This window comes from Procambarus clarkii, chromosome 68 (assembly GCF_040958095.1).
Source record: "Procambarus clarkii isolate CNS0578487 chromosome 68, FALCON_Pclarkii_2.0, whole genome shotgun sequence".
Taxonomy (NCBI): Eukaryota; Metazoa; Arthropoda; class Malacostraca; order Decapoda; family Cambaridae; genus Procambarus; species Procambarus clarkii.
The window spans coordinates 23,973,565-23,986,328 of NC_091217.1; the positions used below are offsets into that span (position 1 = coordinate 23,973,565).

The 12,764-nt window shown below is 47.4% G+C and overlaps 1 protein-coding gene across 1 annotated transcript in view; it reads right to left on the reverse strand.

Annotated features, from left to right (window-relative positions):
• Window positions 1-352: 352 nt before the first annotated feature.
• The window catches only part of LOC123769299 (protein Star-like), a 46,921-nt gene continuing 34,509 nt past the window's right edge, over window positions 353-12,764 (reverse strand). The window contains exon 4 of the mRNA XM_069311000.1: window positions 353-801. Within this exon, the coding sequence (XP_069167101.1) occupies window positions 610-801 (192 nt within the window). The 3' untranslated portion in view covers window positions 353-609. The remainder of the gene's footprint in view (window positions 802-12,764) is intronic.

Genomic DNA, 12,764 nt, shown 5'->3' on the forward strand with positions numbered 1-12,764 from the left:
CTGCTGTTTTCCTCCTGATTTGGCTGTAGAGCAGCTTTGGTTGGGTCTTTGCTTTACTCGCGATTACAGCAATGACTCCTGTCCCCTTATCCAGCCTCTTTCCGACAATCCAAGAAAATGCAGTCCTCCCAGCCTTCTCTTTCTTGCTTCTGTGTGTGTGTGTGTGTGTACTCACCTAGTTGTACTCACCTAGTTGTGTTTGCGGGGGTTGAGCTCTGGCTCTTTGGTCCCGCCTCTCAACCGTCAATCAACAGGTGTACAGATTCCTGTGTGTGTGTGTGTGTGTGTGTGTGTGTGTGTGTGTGTGTGTGTGTGTCCTTAGCCATACAGGAGAGTGAAAAATAAAGATAAGTACATGGAAATTTTTTAATATTGGCACTATAATACAATGAAATGTTAATTGAAAATTTAATATGTAGACCAGTTATGGTAATACATCAGAAAATGACATCTTCATAGCATCAAGCCGGTGTAAATCGTGCAAGACATTTTGTATACCTTTTGTGAAGAAATTCGTGTACCTTGAAGTTATGCATTATACCTCGTCCACACTTCATCATAGTACAATAATAAATCAGTATGAGCATGACTTAATGGTTTATGAAGCTTTTATCCAATGTTCATTGTTTGATTCAAGAGAGCTGGCCAACCGAACCAGGCGTCAATACTTCTAATACCCAGGAACTTGTAGCCTTGTTTCTTCATGAATTCGAGAAGAGTCTGGAAGCCCTCTGGAATGTGGTTGATCTCCACACACATAAGGCGGATTTTGATCTTGTCCCAGGGGATCGTTCTCAATACCTGTTACATGAAATATCAAGAATTAGAATACTTATTAACTTTAAAGCGATTGGTTCAACTTGGCAACCATAATGTAATGACTGCAATATGCTAATGTGACAAATAATGAAGATTGAATTGGTCACGTGTTAATTAGGTAAAAATATTAATTAATCAAATGGATAACGTCTCCCTATCATAGTGAACAAAGTAAACTACACACACACACACACACACACACACACACACACACACACACAAACACAGGGGGGGGGCCCCTGGTAGCCTGGTGGATAGCGTGCAGGACTCGTAATTCTGTGGCGCGCGTTCGATTCACGCACCAGGCAGAAACAAATGGGCAAAATTTCTTTCACCCTGAATGCCCCTGCTACCTAGCAGTAAATAGGTAGGAGTTAGTCAGGTGTCACGGGCTGATTCCTGGGGTGAGTGTGTGTGTCGTGTGGAATAAAAAAAATGTTAGTAACCCAGTAAATAGTAAAAATAAAAAAAAAACAGAACTAAGAGGCATGAGTTACGAGGAAAGGCTGCGGGTAATGCACCTTACGACACTGGAAGACAGAAGAGTAAGGGGAGACATGATCACAACCTAAAAAATCCTCAGGGGATTCGACCGGGTAAACAAGGATAAACTATTCGGTACTGGTGGGACGCGAACAAGGTAACACAGGTGGAAATTGAGTACCCACATGAGCCACAGAGACGTTAGAAGGAACTTTTTCAGTGTCAGAGTAGTTAACGGATGTTGACCAGACCACACACTAGAAGGTGAAGGGACGACGACGTTTCGGTCCGTCCTGGACCATTCTCAAGTCGATTGTGCAAAGATTGGGGGCCGTGTATAACAAATCTGTTATACACAGTTATGTGGGACTGTGTATAACAAATCACTGGCAACAGCTGAACTGCCAAAAACTTGGAAGACGGATGGAATGCATTAGGCAGTGATGTGGTGGAGGCTGACTCCATACACAGTTTCAAATGTAGATATAAAAAAGCCCATAGGCTCAGGAATCTGTACACCAGTTGATTGACAGTTGAGAGGCGGGACCAAACAGCCAAAGCTCAACCCCCGCAAGCACAAATAGGCGAGTACACCCCCCCCCCACACACACACACACACTCACACACACATTATATATGTAAATGATCTTCCAGATGGTATAGAATCATTCCTCTCATTGTTTGCTGATAATGCAAAAATTATGAGGAGGATTAATACGGAGGAAGACAGTATGAGACTACAAGATGACCTAAACAGACTGCATGAATGGTCCAACAAATTGCTTCTAAAGTTCAACCCGAGTAAATGTAAGGTAAAGAAATTAGGCATTGGAAACAGGAGGCCAGACACAGGATACAGAATGGAAGATGAAGTCCTTCATGAAACGGACAGAGAGAAGGATCTAGGAGTTGATATCACACCAACCCTGTCTCCTAAAGACCACATCAAAAGAATAACATCTGCGGCATACGCGAGGCTGGCTAACATCAGAACTGCCTTCAGGAACCTGTGTAAGGAATCATTCAGAACCTTGTATACCACATATGTAAGACCAATCCTGGAGTAATGCGGCCCCAGCTTGGAGCCCGTACCTTGTCAAGCACAAGGCAAAGCTTGAAAAAGTTCAGAGATATGCCACTAGGCTAGTCCCAGAACTAAGAGGCATGAGTTACGAAGAAAGGCTGCGAGAAATGCAGAACGACTCTGACATAAAGGAAATTGGTTTTGAAGCTCCCTGTGGGAATGAGCGATCACAGCGTTCTGATGTTTGAGTATCTGGTCGAAGAAGGGTTAATGTACTCAAGGAATGGCCCAGAAAACAAAAGGCTGGCATTCCGAAAAGGAAAATATGAGGAGATAAGAAAATTCCTATCAGATATAACTTGGGAAACAGAGCTCAGTGGAAAGACGGCCCAAGACATGATGAACTACATCACACAGAAGTGTAAGGAGGCAGCAGACAAGTTCGTCTAAGTCCAGAAAGAAAGAAATGAAAATCAGATGAGAAACAAATGGTTTAATCAGAGATGTAAGCTAGCGAAGCATATAAGTAAAAGGACGTGGAGAAACTGCAGAAATAATAGGACACTAGTGAGCAGAGAAAGATACCAGAGCGCCAGGAATGAATATGTCAGGGTGAGGAGAGAGGCAGAAAGACAATATGAAAATGATATAGGAAGCAAGGCAAAGACAACCCAAATTGCTGCACAGTCACATCAGGAGAAAAACATCAGTGAAGGAACAGGTAATGAAACTGAGGATAGAAGCAGACGAATTCACTACAAACGACAAGGAGGTGTATGAGGAATTCAATAAGAAATCTCAGGAGGTCGTCACAGTAGAGCAAGGGGAAGTCCCAGAGATAGAAAAGGGAAGACCTAACCAAACACCACCAGATGAGTTTGTAATTACCAGTGGGGAGGTAAGGAAGCATCTGCTAGAGTTGGAAGTGACAAAGGCTATAGGCCCGGATGGAATCTCACCTTGGACACTGAAGTAAGGAGCTGAAGCTCTGTGTCAGCCACTCGCCACTGTGTATAATAAATCACTGGCAACAGGTGAACTGCCAAAAACTTGCAGGACGGCTAATGTAGTGCCGATATTCAAGAAGGGTGATAGACAGGAGGCATTGAACTACAGGCCAGTGTCACTAACCTGCATACCATGCAAAGTGATGGAGAAGATTGTGCGAAAAAAAAACTAGTGGAACATCTGGAGCGGAAGAACTTTGAATCAAAACATCAGCATGGGTTCAGGGATGGCAGCTCATGCCTCACAGGATTGATTGAATTCTATGACCAGGCAACAGAGATCAGGCAAGAAAGATAGGGATGGGCAGACTGCATACTTTTGGAGTACCAGAAAGCCTTTGACACAGTACCACATAAGAGGCTGATGCATAAACTGGAGATGCAGGCAGGAGTGACAGGGAAGGTACCCCACTGGATAAGAGAGTACCTAAGCAACAGAAAACAGCGAATCACTGAGGGGTGAGGTCTTGGAATGGCGAGATGTAACCTGTGGAGTCCCTCAGGGGTCGGTCCTTGGACCTATACTGTTCCTGATATATGTAAATGATCTCACAGAGAATAGACTCGTTCCTCTCAATGTTTGCGAACGATGAGGAGGAGGATTAAAATTATGAGGAGGATTAAAATGGAGGAAGATATTATGAGGCTACAAGATGGCCTAAACAAATTGAATGAATCGTCCAACAAATGGCTACTAAAGTTTAACCCAAGTAAACGTAAGGTAATGAATCTATGGGGAGCAAATAAGAGACCAGACACTGGATACAGAATGGGAGAGAAAGTCCTTCACGAGACGAACAGAGAGAAAAATCTAGGGATTGATATCACACCAAACCTGTCTCCTGAACCCCACATCAAAAGAATAACATCAGCGGCCTATGCGAGGCTGGCTAACATCAACAGGAAGAAAATAAAATGGTATGAAAATGATTACATAAAGATACTTAACGCAAATGTGCGAGACATGAGTAGAGAGTACCGGAGACATCCCACTGAAAGTAACCAAGAATTGTTTAAAACTGTGTGTCAAGTAGCCAGGGAAGAGAAGATTAAAGAGCGGGAAAGACAATGGCTTCAGTTCACTAGCTCTATTGGACGGGAAACATCTGCAAGACAAGTGTGGGCAAAAATTCAGATAGCTAAGGGGGGCAGAGCCCGGCCTGCGGCTCACAAAGACCCCCAGGGTAAGGCTGAGGAACTAATTCACAAGTGGAGTGATGCAGCATCCTCCTCCTCCCTCCCTGCAGAAATCAGCAGGGAACAGCTCCTGCGACATGATGACAGAAGAATTAGGATAACAAGAGCACTGTCTAGTGATGACGAATATGGGGAACCAATAATGCCCAAGAAGTAAGGGGCGCTATGAAAAAGGGTAAAAGTACAGCACCTGGTGAAGATGGCGTCACCTACGACATACTCAATGCACTGTGTGAAGTGTCTGGGAATCCACTACTCCACCTGTTTAACAAGTCATTCCTAAGTGGAGTGTTGCCCACACAATGGAAACACGCAATAATTATTCCCATACCGAAGCCTAATGACCCTGGTAATTACAGACCTATCAGCCTCGTGTCATGCACTTGCAAGATGCTTGAAAGGATCATCCTAAACCGACTGTTGCACAAAATAGGCAGGTTAGGGGAGGGGGTCAATGGATTTGTTAAAGGACGGAGCACAGCAAATTGTATAGTTAATTACTTGGCTAATGACACGGCTAGGTACTCTGTATTTGTTGACATCAAAGGAGCCTTCGACAAAGCACAGGGGATTGCGATCCTGGACGAGCTTGCATGCATGGGTGTCAAGGGGAGACTCATGAAATGGGTTGAAGACTACCTCACAGGAAGGAAAGCCAAGGTTTGCTTCAATGGAGCAGTCTCCAGAACAATGAATATGGAACTCGGGACCCCCCAAGGCGGAGTCTTAAGCCCTACACTATTCAATGTACTTATGAACGCCATTGCAAATATTGATTTTCCGGAAGGAACACAACAAGTGGGATATGCAGATGATGTCCTAATACAAGCTCCCACCTTGGGAAAAATTGAACAGTCCATTGAACTCCTCGGAAGGAAATGTATTGAGCTCGGTTTCACTCTCTCCACAAACAAGACGAAGGCATACTCCCATCACAAGCGGAGAGCAAATGAAGAACTGCAAATTAATGGTGTAACACTTGAATGGGTTGACCACTATCGGTACCTTGGCGTCACTGTCGGCTCTAACAAGGGAAAGAAAGAGGAGCTCAATCAACTCATAGGAACATGCAAAAGTCGACTCAGGGTACTGAAAGCTATGACCTGGAATGGACATGGAGCCTCTATTGCCGTGCTTAAAGTGATGTACACAGCCTATGTGCGCTCCGTCATAGACTATGCCGCACCAGTACTGTGCACCTACTCCCAAAGCGATATGAAAAGGCTTGAAAGCATTCAAATTGAAGCCATGACAATCATTCTTGGGGTTCCAAGAACTGCCAAAACGTCTAATCTACGAGAGGAGTTGTCCCTTCCCAGTGTTAAAAGCAGAATTCAGGAGCTGAATGCTAAGCTTGCAATTAGGATAGCCAGAGATCCCCATTACAATGATATTGCCAAGAAAAAACTGAGCTCTGTGCTACTTTCAGGGGGAAACAGGAGAAGCAAAAAATGGCATCACAGAGCAGTCTGCTACCTTGAAGAGCTTCACCTGCTTGAGCAAGCCCGTGAGCTCCTGCCTGTAGAGAGGTTACCTCCCTGGGAGGATGACTCATGCAAGATCATCATCAATGAAATGGCAATGAAAAAATCCAACATGATACCACAAGAAATGAGGCACAAGTATCTCGAGGAAATTTATAAAGAAGCCGGAGATGAACTAGATCAAATCTACACTGACGGGTCATCTAATCCTGTCAATGGCAGGGCTGGTGCAGCATACACGGTAATCAAGGATAATACCTTCCAACGCAGAAATGAAGAAAAAGCACGTATTGAGAACTATGCCTCTTCAACGCAAGCAGAGCTAACTGCCATTGTTATGGCGTTAAGGTTTCTTGAACGGAACACTAATGGTGTAGTGATTTACACCGATTCAAAAGCAGCACTGCAAAGCCTAAGTAAAAATCAGGCAGAAAATCTTGCAATAGTCGCTGAAATCAAGAGAGCTGTGAGAGTACTTACCAATCAGGGAAGAGTCATCAAGTTTCTGTGGATCCCCTCCCATGTTGGAATATGTGGAAATGAACGAGCAGATGTGCTGGCTGCTGAAGGCGCTGAAGGAGACCATATTGAATACTTCATACCCAAGACTCAACTACAAATTAGAGGTATTGTCAGGCAACATCACCGTGACAAGGTAACTGAGGAAAGGAGGATAGAAGCACAAACCAGTGAATCTGTACGATGGTTCAACATGGTTGCAGCTGGCAATCCCAATCAGTATGGCCGAAGAGGAGGACGACGAGGGAGAGAATCAGTAATAGCGAGAATCCGTCTTGGATACAAATATCCATGGAGATTTGGAATGGAAACAACAGTTGATCAGCGAAGTTGCAGAATCTGTGGTGAGAAGTGATGGACACCGCCTTGACCACTATCTACGTGAATGTGAACACCTGAGAGACATTAGGAATAACTGTAGAATAATAAACCCCACATTGTTTGAGTTAGGAAAACACTATTTGTCAAATATTGATACTGTTCTTAAAAGATTTCCCCATTTTGCACCCGCAAGATAACGTAAGCTTTTAAGGGTTGATAAATGTTAATCTTCTTGTTTGAGGAGCTGTTCACTTGAGACAGTTAAGCAAGTCCCAGCTGTGTCTGGGTACAAGTGACAGGATGAACAACCCAGCGGGTTTTCTTCCTATTGGGGAGTGTTGTACATTCTGCTATGGCGGTATGTTCACTCACAAGATGAGTGGCGCTGCCCAATAAACTCGCCCCTCGGGGCAAAATTTAAAAATTTAAATCAGAACTGCCTTCAGAAACTTGTGTAAGGAATCTGTCAGAACCTTGTATACCACATGTGTAAGGCCAATCCTGGAGTATGCGGCCCAAGCACGGAGTCCATATCTAGTCAAGCACAAGACTAAACTGGAAAAAATTTCATAAGTATGCCACTAGGCTAGTTCAAGAACTAAGAGGCAGGAGTTACGAGGAAAGGCTGAGGGAACTGCAACTCACGTCGCTGAAAAACAGAAGAGCTCGGGGAGACATGATCACCACATACAAGATTCTCAAGGGGAATTTACAGGGTAGACAAGGATGGATTATTTAACATGGGTGGTACACGCACAAGGGGACACAGGCGGAAGCCGAGTACCCAAATGAGCCACAGGGAAGTTAGAAAGAACTTTTTCAGTGTCAGGGTAGTTAGTAAATAGAATGTACTAGGAAGTGATGTGGTGGAGGCTGACTCCATACACAGTTTCAAATGTAGATATGATATAGCCCAGTAGGCTCAGGAATCTCTACACCTGTTGATTGACGGTTGAGAGGCGGGACCAAGTAGCCAGAGCCCAACCCCCGCAAGCACAACTTGGCGAGTACACACGCGCTCACACACACACACACACACACACACACACACACACACACACACACACACACACACACACACACACACACACCGGGGGCGTCGGTGGCTGTACAGATAGCACGCTGTACACGTAAACCTGTGGTCCGGGTTCGATTCCCGGCACTGGCGAGAAACAATGGGCAGAGTTTTTATCACCCAATCTATCACTATCTATCACCCAAGGGTAGCCTTGGAAGCCGCACCCAATTGCCGTGGGAAAGGAGAAAGCGGATAAACGGCGGGGAGATCAACACCCACTGCTAGATTATGACATGTCAGTCAGTCCGACCGGCGCAGATCACAGTCCAAGCGCCGTATACTGCATTAGAGTCCTCTGTTGGGGATCGCGACACTCGTCCCCGACATCTTTCTTCCTTGTCCCCGGCCGCTCAGTGGCGTCCGGCACCCACACCATAAAGAGAGAGAGAGAGAGAGAGAGAGAGAGAGCAGGCAAAGACTCTGCTCCTCTCGTTGACAGGGCCGGCGCCTGCTACTCTGGCGGCGTCTTGTGCTGGGTTTTCCTTGACACGCTTCCCAGTGGGCCCTCCCCTTCATTCTACTGTAAACGTAAATGTACGTGTGCGGCAGAGAAGGAAAGGGAAGGAAAAATAAGAGAGAGAGAGAAAGAGGAAAAAAAAAGTATATCTATGTCTTCTAACCCAAGTCGAAACACTTTCAAAGAATACCTGATCAACCAGGCTGTGATTCGTACGTCAGGTTGCGAGCAGCCGCGTCCAACAGCCTGGCTCATCACTCCAGCAACCAGGTGGCCTGGTCGACGACCGGGCCGTGGGAACCCTAAGCCCCGGAAGCACCTCAAGGTAACCACCCTGATGCCCCTGTTACCTAGTAGTAAATAGGTACCTGGGAGTTAGACAGCTGTTACGGGCTGCTTCCTGTGTGTGTGTGTGTGGTGTGAAAAAATAAAACAAATTTTAGTAGTTAGTAGCAGTTGATTGATTGATAGTTGAGAGGCGAGCCAAAAGAGCAGAGCTCAACCCTCGCAAGCACAACTAGGTGAATACACACACACACACCAACCCGTCCTCTTAAAAATAACGTCACTTTTCGCTCGTTTGCACGCTATGGCCAAATTTGGACGTAATTTGAAATGAAATCGACTCACAAAAGTGACGTACTGTTCCGTTTTCTGTTTGAGTCGTCCGGCTTACTCCGTAAGGTTAGGAGAGGAAACTTTCAATTAACGTTTTCATATCGTTTTGAAACTTTATGAGATTTTCCTGCCCACCTAACTTACTGTTGTTGAAAACAAAAATCCCAAATTTATTTTCTTTTTCAAATTATGTCCACTTTCGGCCATATGGGCAAACGGCCAAAAGCGATGTTATTTTTAAGAGGACAGGTTTAACAGGCGGGATCCAAGAATCTATGCTCGATCCTGCAGGCACAAATATCTGGGTACACACACACACACACACACATGCTGAGCATCTTCTTCTGGAGAATAGGTGCAGTTTGCATGAAGGGTTTACCCTTCCGACGACTCCACCAGGACAGATGTAGGAAGACGTGTGGACGTTGAGGAGGAGAAAACAGTCACAAGTGTTAGATGTGTTGGGCCGTAGAGAGAGGAGTGGCGACGAAAACAGAGGGGGCACGTTAGAGGGAGACTCAGCGCACCGCAGGGCGGGGTGACGAGTTCATGGCGGCAGCCGATCCACGCACGGCGTAGCGTTGTGCACAAGACGTTAACTACTACTTCTCCGGGAACTTGTATATCGGAAAGCGCAAGCAGTACGCATCCCAAATCACCCACGTGTCAGGGGACACCCGGCCACCAGGCGGTGCCCTCGGCTGAGACATTTTATCCGGCACCCTATAGACAAACTTCTTCACCCCCTACACCCAGACAGTGGATGAGCACCACGGGATTGGAAGCACCCGGGCATCCCGATAAGGGCCCAACACCGGACCCGCACAGGGCACGACCCCAGCAGACGGGACTAGGCTTCCCCCAGACCGGGGCAACAAAGGATGGGGGGACCGCAGGGGAGGCAGGCGCGGAATCGACCCCACCACATGGCACAGGAGTCGAGTCCCCCCAGCGTACATCGTTCCGCAACATCACGACGAGGTCCCAATCATCAGGGGCAACCCCCCACTGCAGAGATCCAACAGCAGGAGACGCAGGAGGGGGTCACAGGTAGCAGCATTCGGAGCCCCTCACAGCACCATCATCCTTGGCGGGGGGCGCCAGAGCACCATACTCCTCCACCATCTCCCAAGGCACACCACGAAGGGGGGAAACACTCCGAGCCCGCCGCCAACGCTTTGAGACAGGCCGTACCACACCACTCACACCAGGCCCCTCCGCAGTCACGGCCATCATTTTCACATCCACACAGGCCACACCCGCACCATCCAAAGAGTCCACAGAGGCCACATCAACCACACTGTCCACATCATCCAGGGAAACAGCCTCAGAACACCGACGCACATGCTTCGGCAAAGGGATGGAAAGAGCAGAACTACAGTCACCAGCACACACAGGCACGGCAGGCACCTGCCCCTGCCGAAGCCCCCCTCCAAAACAGCAGAACCCGCGTTCCCGGGAGCCGGTATCACATCCACTGGCGGGGCCAGGACATGGACCTCCACTGGGACATCCATCACGACAGGCAGCGCAGGCGACGGCTAGACACCCACACACACCGGCTCAACAACCCCAGGGGCCACAGCAGTCACCTGACGTGTCGCACAGGCCGTAGAACTCACCTCAACAGGCGGAGTAGCAGATAGGCAATCAGGCGCCTCAGGCACTGTACCCACTCTGTCCTCAGAACCGTCCGAACGCAACAGGGGCGGAAATTCCTCCGCACGAAAAACATGCACCTGACCAGTTGCTCTCACGTCGCACGCTGCAGCCAGATGACTCTCGTGACCACACCGATAACAGGTGCGCGGTTGACCCCGGTACAGGCAGCGGATCGTGTAACCCAACACAGACATCGACGACGGTACACTACACTTCAGCGACATCGTCAGGGTGCGGAGCCGTTAAGCATACCACCACAGTGCCCGGCAACGACCTTGTTCCAACGAATACTTAACACTGTCGCAAATTGTTCAAACAGGAGGTAAAAAAGTCGTCCTGAAATTCGAAGGGGGCACCATGCACCGCCACAGACGTTAAGGTGACACTAAGATTCACTACCTTAACTGAGCCAGCAGTATCAGGGAGAGAGTAAACAGGCCCCTCACATCGCTCGAGGAACACCTGAAAGGCAGCCTGGAGGCGGAACTTGACCACAGCACGGTCGTCCTGAAGCAGCTGGATGCCCACCAGGTCCGACAGCTGTACATGCAGCACATCAACTAGGGCGACACCAACCAATGGATGGTCCACCGGCACCGTAAATGCTAGACCAGCCGACAATGTCCTCTTCACTGGAGGGCAAGACGTCCCCATGGCTAAATCAAACGTCACCCTGTCAGAGGCAAACCACCACCAGCAGGGCAAACAAGCAATCACCCAACGTAAACACTAGCCAGGAGCGGACAGACCTCAGGAGCGTCCGACCTGGCCGGTGATCACCACGCAACTCATGCTGAGCATGTCATCAACAATTTCCTCAACTACTAGGCTGTCACCCCAGTCCGTCCTGCGTACAAAGATCCAAGCTTGTCAATCCAGCAGCCAAACGCCCTGTTTATGAATGAAAAGCGGTTTACACATGACTCACAACTGATGACGTCTGAACACTTCCGGAGCAAGTGCTTCTCTCATGTCCTCTACTCAAACCACAATTCTATAAATGCTTCACCCGCATACTACAATTACAAATAAGCACCATCCAGCCCAGTCCTCCAAACAACGACTCAAAAGTTATTCCATGCACCCGCCAAACCTCCTTTTTTATGAATGAAAACGGTTCACACACGACTCACAACTGATTTCATAAGAACACTTGAGGATCAAATGCTTCACTGACGAATTTTGTCCAAATCACAACGCTGTGAATGCTTCACCCACGTACTACAAATACCAGCCCGTCCTCCAAACAAAGATCCAAAAGTGATTCCATGCACCCGCCAAACCCCCTGTTTATGAATGAAAAGCGGTTTACACACGACTCACAACTGCTGACGTTCGAACATTTCCGGAACAAGTGCTTCACCGACGAATTTTGTTCGAATCACAACGCTATAAATGCTTCACCCACGTACTACAAATACAAATAATCGCCAACAGAACCTAAACACCTGACCTAACCTAACCTATGCCTATTTATACACGATATGCTAATATATTATAATAATAATTTATACTTGAGAAAACTCCGGTTTTGAATGAACAGCATGTTAAAATTTATATATGCGTCTGTGGGGTCGACCGCTGAATGTAATGGACTTGAGTCGAAGACGGAGTTGCACCAACAGAACCTAAACACCTATCCTAACCTACGCCTAACTATACATAGAACTTTTATGTATAATAATATTTATTTATGTATGAGAACAAACCAATTTTTAATACACAATATGTTAAAATTGCTAAAAGCGTCTGGGGGAGGATGGCTGCTGCTTTAACCAGCCTAGTGTGAGGACGGGTTGTCTGTGGAGGGCAGCTGCTGCTTTAACCAGCCTAGTGTGAGGACGGGTTGTCTGGGGAGGGCAGCTGCTGCTTTAACCAGCCTAGTGTGAGGACGGGTTGTCTGGGGAGGGCAGCTGCTGCTTTAACCAGCCTAGTGTGAGGACGGGTTGTCTGGGGAGGGCAGCTGCTGCTTTAACCAGCCTAGTGTGAGGACGGGTTGTCTGGGGAGGGCAGCTGCTGCTTTAACCAGCCTAGTGTGAGGACGGGTTGTCTGGGGAGGGCAGCTGCTGATTTAACCAGCCTAGTGTGAGGACGG